The sequence below is a fragment of the Oryctolagus cuniculus genome, chromosome 4 (genome assembly GCF_051225735.1).
Source record: "Oryctolagus cuniculus isolate XC-2025 breed Fujian yellow rabbit chromosome 4, ASM5122573v1, whole genome shotgun sequence".
NCBI classification, from domain to species: Eukaryota; Metazoa; Chordata; class Mammalia; order Lagomorpha; family Leporidae; genus Oryctolagus; species Oryctolagus cuniculus.
The window spans coordinates 135,056,342-135,075,263 of NC_142870.1; the positions used below are offsets into that span (position 1 = coordinate 135,056,342).

At 40.9% G+C, this 18,922-nt stretch overlaps 1 protein-coding gene and 1 long non-coding RNA gene across 10 annotated transcripts in view; one reads left to right on the forward strand and one right to left on the reverse strand.

The window, feature by feature from the left end:
- Positions 1 to 13,438, forward strand: part of PLSCR5 (phospholipid scramblase family member 5) — a 28,019-nt gene extending 14,581 nt beyond the window's left edge. For all 7 annotated transcript variants that reach the window (XM_089331079.1, XM_070073201.2, XM_089331081.1 and 4 more), the window contains 6 exons: positions 3,029 to 3,071; positions 5,040 to 5,260; positions 7,862 to 8,023; positions 10,160 to 10,321; positions 12,909 to 12,991; positions 13,079 to 13,438. In XM_089331079.1, the coding sequence (XP_089187205.1) occupies positions 3,029 to 3,071; positions 5,040 to 5,260; positions 7,862 to 8,023; positions 10,160 to 10,321; positions 12,909 to 12,947 (627 nt within the window). In that variant the 3' untranslated portion in view covers positions 12,948 to 12,991; positions 13,079 to 13,438. The remainder of the gene's footprint in view (positions 1 to 3,028; positions 3,072 to 5,039; positions 5,261 to 7,861; positions 8,024 to 10,159; positions 10,322 to 12,908; positions 12,992 to 13,078) is intronic.
- The window catches only part of LOC149127125 (uncharacterized), a 50,083-nt gene that overhangs the window by 3,281 nt on the left and 27,880 nt on the right, over positions 1 to 18,922 (reverse strand). For all 3 annotated transcript variants that reach the window (XR_016232723.1, XR_016232722.1, XR_016232724.1), the window contains exons 2-3: positions 7,842 to 7,928; positions 5,859 to 5,968 (exon numbers count right to left, since the gene is read on the reverse strand). This is a non-coding gene — a long non-coding RNA (uncharacterized LOC149127125). The remainder of the gene's footprint in view (positions 1 to 5,858; positions 5,969 to 7,841; positions 7,929 to 18,922) is intronic.

The following is an 18,922-nucleotide window of genomic DNA, read 5'->3' on the forward strand; positions in this document are numbered from 1 at the left end:
CTTCAAAGATTAGTCTTGCCCCATCGATATCCAACCTTAAATTCCTCCATCAGAGATTTACTGCTAAATAATATTTACCCTATTTGAGGCTTATTTACTCTCTCCCCACAACCCTCCATTTTCTTCAAAAGAGAACAAAATAATGAAAATAAGCTACAAAATTTTTAAATTTTTATGAAAAGCTTTTTCACAATTATGTACATAGGTTTCAGAATATCTCAAGATACTAGTGATTTTTTGAAAAATATTTTTGTGACTTTTTTATTATTTGACAGGTAAAGTCATAAACAGTGAGAGAGACAGAGAGAGAAATGTCTTCCTTCCATTGGTTCACTCCCCAGATGGCTGCTACAGAGCCAGGTGCTTCTTCCTGGTCTCCCATGCAGGTGCAGGGGTCCAAGCATTCGGCCATCCTCCACTGCCCTCCCAGGCCACAGCAGAGAGCTGCACTGGAAGAGGAGCAACTGGGACTAGAACTGGCGCCCATATGGGATGCTGGTGCCGCAGGCGGAGGATTAACCAAGTGAGCCACAGTGCCGGCCCCCCTTTGTGACTCTTAAAAAAGAGATCACATGCACTATTTTATAAATAAGATTTAAATGAAAGAGATGATATTCAGGATTAGCCATTGTCAGGTAGCTGGTTAAGGCACTGCTGAAGATGCCAGCATTCTATATGGGGATAGCAGTTCTCTGATATACAGCTCCTCTGTATCTGATCCAGCTTCTTGCTAACGTTCCTGGGATAGTAGTGGAAGATGACCCATGTACTTGAGCTCCTGCCACCCAGGTGGGAACCCTGGATAGTGTTCCTGTCTCTTGGCCTTGGCCTGGCCCAGCTTTGCCCATTGCAGTGATCTGTAGAGTGAACCAGCAAATGAGAGATCTCTTTCTCTGTTTCTTCATTGCTCTGCCTTTCAAATAAATAAATTTTAAAATTAAAGAAATTATATTTACTTTCCCTCCACCTCAGGTTATCTAAAGAGAACAAAGAAAACAATATTCAAGATTTCTGAAACTGCATTGTGGTGCCCAATCAATACCAAATTTCAGTAGTAACTGGTTTTGTTTAACAATTACTGATGAATTTATTAACGTGAAAGAAAGTGAAGAAAATTTTAAGGTGAAATAATTTTAAGGATTATAAAGTACAATGATCAGCACTGTATTTAGAGTTATGATTTGCTTGATTGGATCTTCAAGTACTGAATATCAAATCTAAAATATACACAAATAACCTTCCCTCTAAGAAGACATTCTTCATATTTTCTCTAGAAAAAGAATTACTATTGTATATTTTTGAATATAGTCATTTCTCACCTATCTGTGGATACTTTACGTAGGTAACTTCATTTTTAATTATATAAATTAAGTTTTGTGTCACACTTCAGCGACATAACTATTGTTCTGCTTACACTGATATTTTATTGGTATCAGTGTGATTTCTGTAGTTTTCTAGTCCAAAGGAGAGAGGGGATGAGAGAAATTTATGGAATTTTTAACAAAGTTGTTTCTTCAGCAGTAGGAATGAATTGAATCTGATAGAATAGCAATTGGGTTAGACAGGGGTTAAATGCGCGAGTCCAGGCCATCTAGTCACTATTTGTTTTTAAAGATTTATTTATTTACCTGACATGAGGAGAGTGGGGGCTGAAGGAGAGAGATAGAAACAGAGACACAAAGAGAGAAAAGGAGGGAACAATCTCTTATCCACTAGTTTGCTTCCCAAATTCTCAAAACAAGTGGGCGGGGCCAGGTCAAAGCCAGGAGCAAGGAACTCCATGTGATCTCCCACATAGGTGGCAAGGATCCAAGCACTAGGCCCTCAAGTCGTTATTAAGTTGTTTCATTTCTTTAACAAAAATCAGGAGGGTTACCGCTTGTCCATTCCTGCTACTATTATAAAATGCCTGAGGCAGGCTAATTTTATAAAGAAAAGAGGTTTATTCAGCTTATCGTTCTGGAGAGTCGGAGGCCTGTTTCCATCAACAACAGCATGTGAGGGCCTCTCCATGGCATGGTATCACAAGGGTGGGAGCACACAAAGAAACAAAAGATCTCATCAAGAAACGCGGAGCCAAATATGATTCTGGGGGCTAACCCCTATTTTATAACAAATTGTGTTCACAAGAATAAACTCAAGGACTTTTGAAAATGACCTTATTGCTTTCCAAAGGCGGCACTCTCAGTGACCTACGGGCCTCGTCCTAGGCTCCACCTCTTAAAAGCCTAACCACCTCCCAACATCACCACACTGGAGACAAGCTCCTGACACATGAACCCTTGGGAAGGAAACGCAAACCACATGCAAACCCTAGCAGGATTCTCTTTTTGTAAGGATTTGTTTATTTGTTTTGAAAGTAAGAGAGAGGGAGGGACACAGAGAGAGAGACAGACAGACAGACAGACAGAGAAAGAGAATCTTCTACTAGTTGGTTCCCTCTCCAGATGGCCACAATGGCCAGGGCTGGGCCAGGTCGAAGCCAAGAGCCAGGAGCTTTATGGAAGTCACCCATATGGGTGGCAGGGGCCCAAACACTTAGGCCATTTTCTTTCCACTGCTTTTCCCAGGCCATTAACAGGCAGCTAGATGGAAAATGGAGCAGCTGGGACACAAACTGGCACCCATATGCAATATCAGAATCATAGGCAACATACTTGCCATGCCACAATCCGCCACCTCCCCACTCAGTATTATTCTTATTTGGAGATTGTTAAAAGTCTCCAACTACTGTTTCTGAGATCTGCCTTTATTTCTCACCAGCACTGAAAGAGCACAGAGTGAAACACTGTTCCTGTTCTTTTCATTGGCAAATGTGCATTCAAACTTTAGTACATTTTTACTTGAATAAATGAATGACACCTTCCTTTGCAGCATAAAATGTCATCTGCTTTCAAGTGTTTTCCTGATAGAGAACATGAAAAAAACACATAATTTCATGTGGCATAGTAGATGGGTTCACATTAGTATCTTCAAAGTTTTTTGACATATTGCAATGTAATATTTTTTTTATTTCATCCTTTAACAGTTAGACCTGATCATTATACACCAGCAGGTGGAGCTTCTTGGAAGTAAGTATATTATTTTATTTATTAAAATTATGATAAATATTTTCATTTTCAGAGGTTTATTTAACATACAAATGTCAGAAAAATCATGTGTAGAATAGAATTAGAGCAAAAAGAGCACTACAACAGGGGCCGGTGCTGTGGCATAGCAGGTAAACCCGCTGCCTGCAGTACTGGCATCCTACATGCGTGCCAGTTCAAGCCCCGCTGCTCCACATCCTATCCAGCTCCCCAGGAAAGCAGTGGAAGATGGCCCAAGTGCTTGGGGCCCTGCAACCATGTGGGAGACCCAGAGGCAACTCCTGAATCCTGGCTTCAGATAGGTCCAGCTCTGGCCATTGTGGCCATTCAGGGAGTGAACCAGCAGTGGAAGACATCATTCTCTCTCTCTCTCTCTTTCTCTCCCTCCCTCCCTCTCTCTCTGCCTCTGCCTCCCTGTAAATCTGCCCTTCAAATAAATAAGTAAATAAGTATTTTCTTAAAAAAAAGCACATATCCATTTTTCTTAAAATAAAAGCTGAAATTAAAACTTTTAGTCTGATTTAGATGACACTAAAAGCATAAAACTGCCCAAAGTTTTAGTGCTGTAGTCACTAAAATTCTAAAATTACACTTAATCTGAAATGATAAAGGATTTTTGATAATTTCTATGGATAATCACCTTTTAAATTTCTTTTTTTATTTATTTATTTGACAGGTAGAGTTATAGACAGTGAGAGAGGAAGACAGAAAGAAAGGTCTTCCTTCCGTTGGTTCATTCCCCAAATGGCTGCCACGGCTGGCGCTGCGCCAATCCGAAGCCAGGAGCCAGGTGCTTCCTCCTGGTCTCCCATGCGGGTGCAGGGGCCCAAGCACTTGAGCCATCCTCCACTGCCTTCCCAATCCACAGCAGAGAGCTGGACTGGAAGAGGAGGAACTGGGACTAGAACCCAGTGCCCATATGGGATGCCAGCGTTGCAGGCGGAGGATTAACCAAATGAGCCATGGCGCCGGCCCACCTTTTAAATTTCTTAACAATTTCAGAAATAGAAATCAAGATTGAGATGAAGAAAAATGCTTCAAACAAAATGACACTACTTTATTATTTCATCAATGTCTCACCAAATAGCCAAATTATTTATCACTACCCAAACATACCAACTGAATCAAAATTACTTGTCTATTTTCTGTTGTTAGCATTGTATATTATTCAAAATTGAAATCATTAGATTGCAGGATAGCTTAAAAGCTTCAATATATTACCAGATAGAGATTTTAAACAAATTTTTCCTTACTATTAGTAAATTATCTCAGTATCGTAGATGGTAATGACAAAATTATTATTGTTATTATTACTTTTTTTTAACATCCATTCATTTATTCAAAAGGCAGAGAGTTGCAGAGGGAGAGGGAGACAGAGAAAGAGAGAGCTTCTATCTGTTGTTTCAGTCGCAAATGGTTGCAATGCCCAGGAGCCTGGGACCCCATCCAGGTCTTCCACACAGGTGACAGGGGTCCACAGACTAGGCCTATCTTCTACAGCCTTCCCAGGTGCATTAGCAGAGAGCTGGATTGGAAGTGGAGCAGCCAGGACATGAACTGGCCCCGATATACGATGAATGCATTTCAGGCTGCAGCCTAACCCCATGTGCCACAATACCTGTCCCCATAATTATTATTTGAATAATAGATTCCTCTTTACAGCATTGGTTCTTTAGTTGAAAACTGGTACTACAAGTTTTAAAGTAGATCATATATTTAGAGTCAAAATTATATATATATATGTGTGTATATATATATATCCTCATAATTTGCTTTGGTTTCTACAAGTCTTCAAAATTTACAGTATGGAACTGGATTTATATGAAGAAGGTACTAGCTGCTGAATAATTAATCACTGTATTTTCTTTTCATAACACTTGCCCTTTGCTTACTCAAAGGTTTTGACACTGAACAAAGCATCATTTTATGATTTTTGTTTTGCTCCAATAGTGATACTCGGTACTGAGACCTCCAACAAATATGAAATTAAAAACAGCTTCGGACAAAGAATTTACTTTGCAGTGGAGGAAAGCATCTGCTTTAATCGTACTTTCTGTTCCACACTGCGATCTTGCACCCTGAGGATCACAGATAACTCTGGTCGAGAGGTGATTACAGTAAACAGGCCCTTGAGGTGTAACAGCTGCTGGTGCCCTTGCTACCTACAAGAGGTTAGTCACTGGCTCTGAGTGTCTTTTTTTTAAGATTAGCAATTACTTCTTTAAATGGAATTCATCTGGAACTATGGGGAAATTAAGCTTTCAATTTTTTGAATTAGTATGTTGCTCCTTGCTGTTCTAAACAGCTTGAAGATGTGGTGATTCACTACATTTTTTTTTTTTCTTTTGGAACCAAAAACTCTGGTGGCTTCTGTGATATTGTTGGAGACAGCTCATGCATCATGTAAATTAGACACACCCTCCTGAATCTGTGTTTTAGCCGTGTAACTGTAACATCTACAAGTTCCACCTTTGTTTATATAATATGGTTTTTGACTTCTCTAACTGTAGTGAATTCCAGGAGATGCTTGGTGATACTAAACTCCTCTAAGATGTTTTCACAGTTAGGATTTAGTATTTAGGACAGAATCACCCATTTGATTTACCCTTTGATGACAAATCCAAAGGTGTGGCAAGACAATGTTATTGTTGTAAGGGAAAGAATCAAGTAATTTACTTTAATATATAAAAGAATTTCATCATTATTTAATAGACCTATAATAATAACTTGCTTTGACACCATGAAATTATGAGGACACAGAATTTTTACCTGCTTTACTGCTTTCAGCATCATGACATCTTGTGAGCTGGGAAGAGTAGATTTCATTCTCTGTATTTTGCAGTGAAGAAAACCAGGACTCAGAGAGTGGAGGTGGCTTGCTGGGGAATATCATAGATGAGACTTGATCAAAATGAACTGATTCATTCCCAACCCTCTCTAGGGAGGACATGTGTGTAAATGCTGCCATTTGGATGATAGGAAATAAATAATAATATGAAAGGTGATTTTTAGGAAAGTGCCTAACTATATGTATTGAAGCTAAGTCTCTATTTATAGGCACATACCTGGCAAAGTGATATAATAGCACAAAAATTTCCATCCTCTTACTAAGATTTCCATCCTCTTACTAAGGATGTTTGAGATTAGTATGCCCAAAGAAGATACAGCTAATAGAATTGCAGCAAATATGCCCATTTTATAATTTCTGATATTTGATTATGTTTCATAATAATCCAGTATAACATATATGTTTATATCCACCAATAATTTATTTTACTTGGTGAAATGAAACCAATTACTTTAATAGTGATTCCAGAAGAAATTTATATAATTCTGTGTAATCTAACTGAAGCCACATTTGTTCAAAAACACTATGTGCATATGAATAAGACTATGAACAACAATACAAGATCAGGCGATGAAGAGATGGCTTGGTTTAAAAGAAAGCAACTTTGCAATTTTTATTTACTTATTTATTCGAGAGAGAAAAAGAGACAGAAGGAGAGGGCACTCCCATCCACAGGTCCACAGTTTCACTCCCCAAATACCTGCAATGCCCAGGGACTGGGGTGAGGCTGTAGCAGGGAGCCAAGAACCCAGTCCCTTTCTCCCACAGGGGTGACAGGGATCTAGCTACTTGAGCCAATGTCTGCTGCCCCCCAGTGTGTTTTCGCGGGAAGCTGGAATTGGAAGCAAAGCCAGGACTCAAACTCCAGCAATCTGATAAGGGATGCAGGTGTCTCAAGTGACAGCTAACTGCTAGACCAAATGCCTATCCCAAAAGCAAACAAATTTTTCAAATTTACAACCATCCCTAATTTATCTCACATAAGGATTTGATTTAGCTTACATATAAATGTAAGGGAAATAGGGTCAAATACTAAAATAATGCCTGAAAACACAAAAATGTAATTTCTAAGCCGGCGCTGCAGCTCACTAGGATAATCCTCCGCCTTGTGGCGCCGGCACACTGGATTCTAGTCCCAGTTGGGGCGCCGGATTCTGTCCCAGTTGCCCCTCTTCCAGGCCAGCTCTCTGCTGTGACCCAGGAGTGCAGTGGAGGATGGCCCAAGTGCTTGGGCCCTGCACCCCATGGGAGACCAGGAGAAGTACTTGGCTCCTACCATTGGATCAGCACGGTGCGCTGGCCACAGCGCGCTGGCCACGGCGGCCATTGGAGGGTGAACCAGTGGCAAAGGAAGACCTTTCTCTCTGTCTCTCTCTCACTGTCCACTCTGCCTGTCAAAAAAAAAAAAAAAAAATGTAACTACTTGTCTTCAGCACTTTGAAGACATGAGCCAGCAATCAAATTGGTGCTTAATAACTACAACCCTGCAAGAAGCATTTGTTTGTAATTAAACTCAAGAAGGTTAGCAGTTCACAATTTAAAGAGGAAAAACTTGGAGACACTTAACACTTGGTAGAGAAAAATCAAGATGAATGTGTGCCATGGCTGCCATTCTGTGTGTAGATATGATTTCCTACATGAGGACCAGCTTCCGTGCTTGACCAAGAGTTGTACTCAGTTGTGCTAAGATGGCAAAGAAGCCAGTACTTCAGGATCAGAAGACAATCCTATGAATTTTTTTCATGAAATGTGGAAAGCAAAAACCCTCTGCTTCTCATTTTTATAGCAGATATTTAGAATGGTTTGTAGAAAATGATAATCAAAAATAATTGCATAACAATACACTGTTAGGGGGTAAATTGACATTATAGTAAAACTAAAATATAGCTTTAGAGAAATCTTACCTTATTATCTCTTCTTACAGTTAGAAATTGAAGCCCCTCCTGGTACCATAGTCGGTTATGTTGCACAGAAGTGGGACCCTTTTCTGCCTAAATTCACGATTCAAAATGCAAACAAAGAAGATATTTTGAGAATTGTTGGTCCTTGTACAACATGTGGCTGTTTTGGCGATGTGGATTTTGAGGTATGATTGACATAATGGAGGACGATTTTACTTAGGTCCTGATTTTCTGCAATGTAATTCAATTTTTTAAATGTTCAAATCATGAAATAACATTGAAATAAACTTAAAAAATAACATATTTATGCAATAATATAATAAATCTGTATTGTATGTGCCAAAAATAGTAATTCATAATTCCAGAAACACTAAATTTAAATATTAAAAAGTATTATAAAAATGTAATACAATAGTCATGATATCTGTTTTTCAATGAGCACAAATTTATTTTAACACCTTAAATATAATAAATGGTTATTAAATAAAGCATTTCCTGAAAATATTAAGTACAATTTTATATGTCTTATGGGCAAAACTACTATATCTTACTTAAAATAGAAAATGTTTTATAATTTTAAGTGCATAAAAGTCTTTGAACACCAAAATTTTTATGGACATTTAGTTTTCATTTTTCAAATTTACCAATATTTCTGATTTTTTTTTAATTTTTTTAATTTTTTTTTGACAGGCAGAGTGGACAGTGAGAGAAAGAGACAGAGAGAAAGGTCTTCCTTTGCCACTGGTTCACCCTCCAATGGCCGCCGTGGCCAGCACACTGCGGCCGGCGCACTGCGCTGATCCAATGGCAGGAGCCAGGTACTTCTCCTGGTCTCCCATGGGGTGCAGGGCCCAAGCACTTGGGCCATCCTCCACTGCACTCCTGGGTCACAGCAGAGAGCTGGCCTGGAAGAGGGGCAACTGGGACAGAATCCGGCGCCCCGACCGGGACTAGAACCCAGTGTGCCAGCGCCGCAAGGCGGAGGATTATCCTAGTGAGCCGCGGCGCTGGCCCAATATTTCTGATATTTAAAAATAACAGTACCCCCAATTTTTGACTTGTATGATGTATATGGAATTGTAGCACACATAATGTAAAACAAGTACAGGTAGTTTAGAATCACCTAAATTATATATTTCTTTCATTAGCCCTGGTGTTCACAAATCCCAGTCCAGATCTCATTTCAGAAACACATTTCATTAAAACACCATGAAATTAAAAACTATATTTATAAGACTTGCTCAATTCATTGTAAATCATTCTTCTCTCTGTAGCAATATGAACTATCTTAACAGAGGAGACGACCTAATTTAAATTACGTGTTTATTTTTTCATTCATTCATATAAATTCCACCCTAGAATTCAGCCTTTGGGGCTTTAGGGAACAATATTCACATACACTATGATGCAAATTTTGCAAAATATTCTGTCTTGTGCCTTGGTTTTCCTAAGAGCAATATGATTGAAGCAAACTTACAACAGGAGTTTCGGTATGCATGGTATAGAGATGTCCTAAGTAATTTTTTCTATTTTCCATATTCTACCACCATATGGAAAGAAAAAGTTTATAATGAATCCTTTCAACATCAGGATGGGGAACAGGATAAGTGAATGAATAGTTAATGAAGTTGCACTATAGATTTCTAGCTGAGAAGGACTGACGGACTGTGATGTCAAATTGGTCTGAACTTCCAGTGTGATATGTTAGCCAAGAGAGTTTTTAAAGTAAAAATAAGACATAGGTTGGTTAGAAAGAGTGGCAAAATGAATATTTGAGTATAATATAAAAATATGATTTCACAATAGCTGATTATATTTACATGTGTTAATACTTGTACAATCTCAGCAATAAAAATTTTATAGTTTACAAATTATGCCTATAAGTGAATTTAATTATTTAAAAATCATTTTCAACACATCTTTTTTCATATATATTTTTAGTGGAATGTTCAAGTTTACAATCTGGACTTCAGTCACATAAAGAAGTGATCTTCATAGTTAGATCATATAATTGAACTATGTACCTGCTGCCATCTTGTGGTAGCCTGCCTTTAATTATTTATTGCAATTATATTCTATATTTGCATACAAAAAATAAAATTATGATGGATTAGAAAACTGTCAGAAAATCCAAATTCCTGAAGAGTCAACTGGAAACTGAAACCTACAAACCTATGCTTATATATAAAAGACCAAATAACATAGAATTATCATCTGGGATGATGAATAAAATAACCCCTACTCTCATGAAATAAAGGTACTGAGAAATTAAAGCCAACTCTTCACTTTCAAATTTAACACTTTTTATTTGCTTTTCAAAGGTGAAAACCATTAATGAGAAGCTTACAATTGGGAAGATTTCTAAGTACTGGTCAGGATTTGTAAATAACGTCTTCACAAATGCTGACAACTTTGGAATTCATGTTCCTGCAGACCTAGATGTGAGGGTCAAAGCGGCGATGATCGGTGCTTGTTTTCTCTTTGTGAGTATGGTCACAGGGAGTACGGACCACTGACTCTTCTCCTTCTCACTTGCTGTAAAGCCAATCTCAATTTCACCACAGAGGCTGGTGTGGGGCCAATGTTCTTCAGAAACCAGAATTTAGAAGCCTTCTGCAGGGGCTTACTGAATCCTTTTCCCCAAGGAATGACGCTCCATCACACCCTACTCATCATTTCCTCAAAAGCTGTTTCCCTCCCTTTCAACCACAATTAAGACTTTTGCATGTTTTACGTATTTACTTTCAGAAAGGTAGACAGACAGAAAGAAAAAAAAATCTTCCATCTACTGTTCACTCCCCAAATGCCCTCAACATCCAGATTTTGGGCTTATTTTTACTTAAACAGAAAAATACTTAAACATACACACCACACAATTTATCCTGGGTAGACACGGGGATTATTCCATTGCGTAACAACAAAGTAGGTGGCAATCAGAACATGAAAAGTGCAATTTTCTCATCCTTCCAATATGATCATATTTACATGAGATAAAAAAGGTGACTTAAAAAAGTACCAGTTGCCAATGTTACAAAGAGGTTATGTCTTACTCTACAACTTACAATTTTATTGAAAACAATTTCTTCCCTGGCATATGGAGACGGGTGATGCAAGAAGAGAAGTCAAATAATATCTGTGCCAAACTGCTTGGCTATTCCCCTGTTCCTAATTTCTCTAATATTTCTATATAATTTCCTACCGTTTCCAATAAACTTAGGAAATTTTAAGATAAACATACATTCTCTCTCATATTTTGTTCACTTTAAGGGTTTTAGGATACTAAATCTTATGGCCATAGAATCATGTACTACTACAGAATAAAAAGTCTTATTTCTGAATCTATTCTGACAACATTTGGGACTATATTAAATAAAAATAACTCCCTCATGACATTACCAACAAAAAGTATAATACAGATATTCAATAGATAGATAGATAGACAGATAGATAATAAGGAATTTCTAAAGGACTTTAGAGGAATTATTTTAATTAACTTTCCCTAACATGGGTAGAAAATAGAATTAATGTATATAGAGTGCTTGGTTTTTACACTTATTAAGTAGTCACTCTCAATACCATGTTTTAAAAGATTTATTTATTTATTTAAAAGGTTTAAGAGAAAGAAGGAGAGAGAGAGAGAGAGAAAGAGAAAGAGGGAGAGAGAAAAAGAGAGAGAGAGAGGTATCTTCCATCTGCCGGTTCATTCCCCAAATGGCCTCAAGGGCCAGGGTTGGGCCAGGCTGAAGCCAGGAGCTTTATCTGGATCTCCCATATGGGTGCAGGAACCCAAGTACTTGGGCTTTCTTCTGCTGCTTTGCCAGCCATAGGGAGCTGGTTTGGAAGTAGAGCAGCTAGCACTCAAACTGATGCCCATATGGGATACTGGCATCATAGGCAGTGGCTTAACCTGCTATAACACAACACTGGCCCCCAATACAGCTTTGGAGAATTCTGAACTAAGGGGCCAGGCCGAAGGCAGGAGCTGAGGACTCAATCTGGGTCTCCCATGTGTGTGGCAAGGACACGAGTACTTGAGCTATCACTTGCTGTCTTCTTTAGGTAACATTTGTAGGAATCTGAAATCAGAAATAGAGCCAGTACTTGAATCCTGGCTCTTGGATAGGGGATGTGGGCGACCCAAACTACATCTTAACTGTTAAGCTAAACATCTCCTACTTTGAATTTTTTGGAAACTTTATTTATTCATTTATTTGAAGGCAGTGCATCAGAGATAGTGGAGAGAGACAGAGACAGAGATCTTCCATCCATTCGTTCACTTCCTAAATGGCTGCAAAGGCCAGAGCTGGGCCAGGATCCAGGAGCTTCATCTGAGTCTCCCACATGTGTGGCAGGGTCCCACACAGTCCCAAGTGCATCATCGGGAAGCTGAATCAGAAGCTGAGTGAAATCAAACTGGCGTTCTGATATGGGACATTGGCTTCACAAATGGCAGGTTAATGCTTAGCCTGCTTAGCCACAATGCCCATCACCCCTGCTTCTAATTTTTAAATGACATCTACATTTTATTACTTTATGACCAACAAGCTTCATAAAGCTCCTGTTGTGAGAACACTCTCTGAGGCTAACAACACAGTTCACAAATGCAGCCTAATCTTTGGTCTCTTCTGGTTCCAAGCTGCTCCCAACTTCTGCAGTCTTCAAGTTCTGGTGTAGTTTTCCGTGCTTCCTCAGACGAGTACCCAACTGCTGGCCAGAAAGTCTGTGATGATATATCTAATTCTTACTCACAGGACAGTGTCTATTACAACTTCCTGCAATGACCTATGATAGAGTGCCCTATGATCTCGCCCTGCAAAATGTTATCACCCCACATTTACACTACATCTCATGATGATTCAAATTACAAGTTACTTATACTCTGAAAATTCAACATGTGAATATCATGAAGCTTAAAACTTACTGATTTTTCTCCTGCTGATAAATTATATGTTGCTGGAACACCGCTGGGAAATATAATTGCTTTACATAATCAAAGCTTACATGTCAGACTCTTGATCTTAATTGTTGCCTTTTTGTAAATTCACTCATATTCAGTTTATTCTTTTGTAGGATTTTATGTTCTTTGAACATTCACTGGCTGGATTATAACAAGCAAGATGACGAAAACAATAAAATATGCAGAACATATTCCAGTAAGTAAAAGGCAAGTTTAAATGATCTCTTTCCCTTTGAAGATGTCTATATTTGACGCTATCTAATTCTTTTTCATTTTCTCCTAGAAATCCCTTGGGCACTGGATTTCATTTCTGAATGACTTGGGTATTTGCTTTTTTGTAACAAAATGTTAATTATTATATTTATTAAAACATGACTTAATGAGGCAATTATCTAGTTGTGAATGCATGATAGCTAAATACATGATTACTGGTCTGAGCATAAGGTTGCTTTGAGAGATTACCATTCTTTCTTTTCATCCTTTTGAAGTTATTGCAATAGTAAGCATGAAAGATGAGAACTGAGGCTTGCAGCATCACTGATGAAAATTCAATGTTTAGAGAACACTTTGAAGTTTTTCTGGTACTGAGTCTGGTTACTAATCAAAAGGACTGAATTTCTGAAATATATTTTCAAAAGATGTCTTTTTTACTTTGTTTATTAATTTTCCTATTGTACTGAGATTTTTTTACTTTACATATGAAAACTTAAAAGTTGGGTAAATAGTATAGCTAAAGATGAAGAGGATTAGATGATATCAATTCATTTTAGTGGCAAGAGGCACAGTTACATTATATAAGAAAGCTAATACCTACCAACCAAATCATGCTTTAAATACTGACTCTTCTTGGATATTTAAATAAGTATATAAATAGACTTTTAAGTTAGCAAATCCCATTATCTAGCAAAAAAGTTATTTATTTGCAGCAAAATTTAATAAATTAACGGGTGTAAACTCAAAAAAAAAGAAATTAAATGGGCAACTCTAAGACTTAAAAACATGCAAATCAAACAAATAAAGCCTTAATCCATGAGCAAATGCAGAAGTAAAGGAGTATAGTAAATTCAGTTAGTTACTACTTCTTGAATGTTTTTGGAGTCCTCCCTCCTAGTTATGCTACCCTAGCTATCAACATATTTTCTAAGCTTATACACAGGGTAAATTTCTTTTTTTATGAATGACAATATTTATTCCCCCTTTTCATTACTTTTTTAAAAAAGATGTTTTTATTTAAAAAGCAGAGAAGCAGAGAAGGGGGGTGGAGAGAGAAAGAGAGATAGAGAGAGGGAGAGGAAGAGGGAGGGATGGAGTGTGGGGGGAGAGAGAGAGAGAGAAAGAAGCTTCCATCCACTGGCTCATACCCCAAATGACTACAACAGCCAGGTTTGAGTAAGGTCAAAACTAGAAGTCAGGAACTCCATTTGACTTCAAAGTGGGTGACAGGAGCCCAAGTACTTTGGCAATCATCTTATGGTTCCCAGGCTTATTAGCAGGAAGCAGGATCAGAAACAATAGGAAAGGTACTATGTGGTATTTAGGTTCTAATTTAAAATAGTACAAACCCTACCCAAATTTCCATGCACATGGAAGTGTTTGAAGAAATTCCAAGAAACCCTCTGCTTATAAAAGGGAATGTATTCCAAGTACCTGTTATTAAGTCAATAGTTGGAAATTAGGAACCAATAATCTCCTAGCAACAGCATTACTTTGGTTGCTTCCCAAAGAATCTACAAATACCTATTCAGTTCCGGTTTCTAGCATAAGGGCTTTATGTTGCATAAGATTAAAAGGAAAGAACCTCTTCCCCATTTTCTGGTTCAGTTTCCCTTAGCATTCTTTGTCCTTGCTGTACACCTCATCTTTTCTTTTTTTAATTTCTTTATTTTAAAAACTGAAATATAATTGATATTCATCTTTTCTGATAGCTCCTTTCTATGGCATGGAAAATGATGCATCGCTTCCATCAACCACAAAAGAACTATTTGGAACAGAATAAGTTCTAATCCCTAAAATAAGTAAACATACAAAAAAATTTGTATTTCAAAATCACACACAACCTTTTACCCAGTCTATTATCCATCTCTTCAGCATAACTAGTATCACCCGCATGTTGGAGCCATGCAGGCATGGACGGGAACTCACTCATCCTGTGAGTGATGGAATCACCTGGAACCTGACTTGCTGTCTGGTAGCCATGCTTCCTACACCTGTAGGCTTGGGCAGGTGTAGTGGCACAATGGGTTAAGCCTCAGCATGGGATGCCTACGTCCTATTTTGCATTGCCTGGGTTCCAGTCCTGCCTCTGCTTATCCAGCTTCTTGTTGACAGGCACCTTGGGAAGCTCCTGGCACCTGGCTTCAAACTGACCCAGCCCAAGCTCATGTAGGCATTTGCGGAGTGAATCAGTCAATGGAAGATCGATCTCTCTCTCTCTCTCTGTCTCTCTCTCTCTCAAATTAAAATTGAAATAAACCTGCAGACTTTCTAAGACTCTTCAGTTTTCCCATGTTACCTGGCAGAGCTGTGGTGATCATTAGGGGAAACTTACCACATCCTCCACTTCTGCTTAACCCATTTCAACTAAAGTGTGTCAGATTTTTGGTCAATTATAACAAGCTAAAGGAAATGACTTTGTTTTTTAAACAAATATTTATTTATTTATTTATTTATGTGTTTATTTATTTGGACAATAAAAGTAACATAGAGAGAGAAGAGACACAGAGAGAGATCTTTCATCTTCTGGTTCATTCCCTAAATGGCCAAAACAGCTGGGGCCCGAACAGGCCAGAGTCAAGAACTGGAACCCATCTGAGTCTCCCATGCGGGTGTTTTTCCAGGTGCATTATCAGGAAGCTGGATGGGAAGTGGAGGAACCAGGACTCCTCTGGTGCTCATATGGGATTCTGGCATTGTAGGCAGCAGCTTAACCTGCTTCACCACAGCACCAGCCCAGCAATGACATCTTTAAAATGGATGCTTACTAACTATGGAAATGGCCATCTACAGTGAACGTTTCCTGAGGACTTCTTAAGAACTCTGTCTAGTGTAAAGAAATGAAAGGATAACAAAGCAAAATCAGACAGTATGTCTGACCCTGTCTGTGGGGAGCAACCGGACTAGACTGAGTTACTGGAATTAAGACTTATTCTATGCATCTGCTCTCCCACAATATGGCGCTGGGAGAGAAGTAAACAGCTTCCACACAGCTGCCTCCAGTTCAACTAATAAACTGTAGGACTTGCTCCTAATTGGAGGAGAGCAGCGTACTCGGCGTGTGGGCAGCCGAGTTAGGATTGGCGGAGGAGGACTATAAAGGAGGAGAGAAACGGCATGCACCGGGAACATCTAAGGGGAACATCTAAGGGGAACACCTGTGCAGCCCCCGAGAAAGCCGGCCGGCGGTGTGCCGCTCCCCTGCGGAAGTGGGGAATGTGGCCAGGGGGAACTGCCCTTCCACGGAGGTGGAAGGGATAGTAGCCAACCCGGGAAGAACCAGCAGCAAACCCGGGGAGGGCCGAGCAGACAGAAAGAACAGCGCAGGGTCCTGTGTTGCTCCTCCACGAAGAGGGGGAGCGACATAATGGTGCCGTGACTCGGATTAGGAAACCTAGCTCGGATAGGAAACGTGACTCGGATTAGGAAACCTAGCTCGGATAGGAAACGTGACTCGGATTAGGAAACCTAGGGCGGATAGGAAACTTAGGAGGGAAGAAACGTGACTCGGATAGGAAACTTAGGACGGATATGAAACTTAGGAGGGAAGAAACGGGAAGAACTAGGGAAAATATCGGAGAGAGAAACTAGCAAACAGCCTAGGGAAAAGCCGGACGAAAAAGGAGCCGGAAGAAGCTATTGAAAGCCTAGGCATAGACTCGAAACAGCCTAGGGAAAAGCCGGACGAAAAAGGAGCCGGAAGAAGCTATTGAAAGCCTAGGCATAGACTCGGATACGGACTACGGGGGGAAGCTGGGAGAAATCTCTAAGGTCGAAAGCGAAAGTGAAAGCTAGAACAAACAGACTCGGACGCGGACTGTGGGGAGAGGCCAGGAGAAATGAGGGAGGAATATCGTTGGAGGAAAGTTTGGGGAAACATACCGGGTAGAGAAAAATGTTAGGGAAATTGAAGCCGTGGGGGGCAGGCCAAGGCGGACACGAAAGCCACTTTGGGATTCTCAAGTTAGCCCGGGAATAGGGGGCGAAAAGTTGAAACCAGAAGCTGAAACGTGAGCCTGGTTGGGATCCGTCTGATTAGCCCGGGGAGCAAAGGACGGGGAAGCCAAACCGTGGGGCGGAGACGTACGCTGGGTTGAATTCGCCAGGCTAGCCCGGGGAACTTAGATTGAATGCTAGTGGCGGACACGTAAGCTACGCTGTGTTACTCACGGAAGCCGCCGCGTGCAGAGAGAGCACGGGGCGTGAATAGATAGGGAACGGGGCTGGCGCGAGGCCGTGGTTCAGACGCGAAAGGGTTAAGCGCGGAGACCGCGGAGTGTGCGCGCAAAGCCGAGCCGCGCCGAGCCGCGCAGAGCCGCGAAGCCGCACAGATGAGAGAGGCGCGGGCTGAAGCGGCGCAGAGCCGGGAAGCTGCCGGCAGGGCGAGGCGCCGGGAAGCTGCAGGGATAAGAGAAATAGAAGTTTAGAAATAAAATGAGAGAAATAAGAATGTTGGCAGACAGAAGTAAAATGGGAGAAATAGGAATGCCCGGAGATAGAGAAATAGAGAAATAGAAAGGCCTCCCTACAACACTGCAATGTGAGAGCTTGGATTCGGTCTGCCCGATTAGTGAGGCGATGAGCACCTGGGCGGCTAGCAGCTTATGCGCCGCAGGTCACCGAAGACAGGCACGAATTAACATCAGTAAGGCCTCCCCACAAAAAGGCAATGAGAAGGCTTGGATTCGGTTTGCCTGATAGGTTTTGTAAGCCCCTGCGGGCAGAGCAGAGCATGCGCTGCAGGGCACCGAACACAGGCACGCATCAGCGCCTAAAAACCTCCTCACAATGGCGAAGAGAGGACCCGGATTCGGTTTTCCTGATTGATAGGACTTGTAAGAGCCTGTGGCAACTCTAGCAAGTAGAGCAGAGTGTGTGCCGCGGGACACCGAAGACAGGCGCGTATCAACGCCAAAAAAATAAAAAGAAAGGGGGATCTGTGGGGAGCAACCGGACTAGACTGAGTTACTGGAATTAAGACTTATTCTATGCATCTGCTCTCCCACAATATGGCGCTGGGAGAGAAGTAAACAGCTTCCACACAGCTGCCTCCAGTTCAACTAATAAACTGTAGGACTTGCTCCTGATTGGAGGAGAGCAGCGTACTCGGCGTGTGGGCAGCCGAGTTAGGATTGGCGGAGGAGGACTATAAAGGAGGAGAGAAACGGCATGCACCGGGAACATCTAAGGGGAACATCTAAGGGGAACACCTGTGCAGCCCCCGAGAAAGCCGGCCGGCGGTGTGCCGCTCCCCTGCGGAAGTGGGGAATGTGGCCAGGGGGAACTGCCCTTCCACGGAGGTGGAAGGGATAGTAGCCAACCCGGGAAGAACCAGCAGCAAACCCGGGGAGGGCCGAGCAGACAGAAAGAACAGCGCAGGGTCCTGTGTTGCTCCTCCACGAAGAGGGGGAGCGACACCTGTCCTGCTGCCACACCCTGCACCCCTGCTCTACATTCCAATTTTTCTTCCTAAAGATGATCCCGCTTTCATGTTTTGATTTGAAAAACAAGAGTTTTTGTAACTGAGTCGTAACAGCAAAAGCTAAGACTTTCACCATGGTCAGGAATAGAAAAAAGACATTATTGGTAAATGCTGCATTTTTACAGGACAAACTACTTGGGAGTTTTAAATGAACCCTAGAACGATTGGAGGAGCTGGCGGTGGGGCACAGCAGGTTAACGCCTGGACTGAAGTGCCAGCATCCCATATGGGCGCCGGTTGGAGACCCGGCTGCTCCACTTCCAATCCAGCTCTCTGCTATGGCCCATGAAAGCAGTAGAAGATGGCCCAAGTCCTTGGGACCCTGCACCTGTGTGAGAGACCAGGAAGAAGCTCCTAGCTCCTGGCTTTGGATGGGCTCAGCTCCGGCTGTTGCGGCCAGTTGGGGAGTGAACCAGCAGATGGAAGACCTCT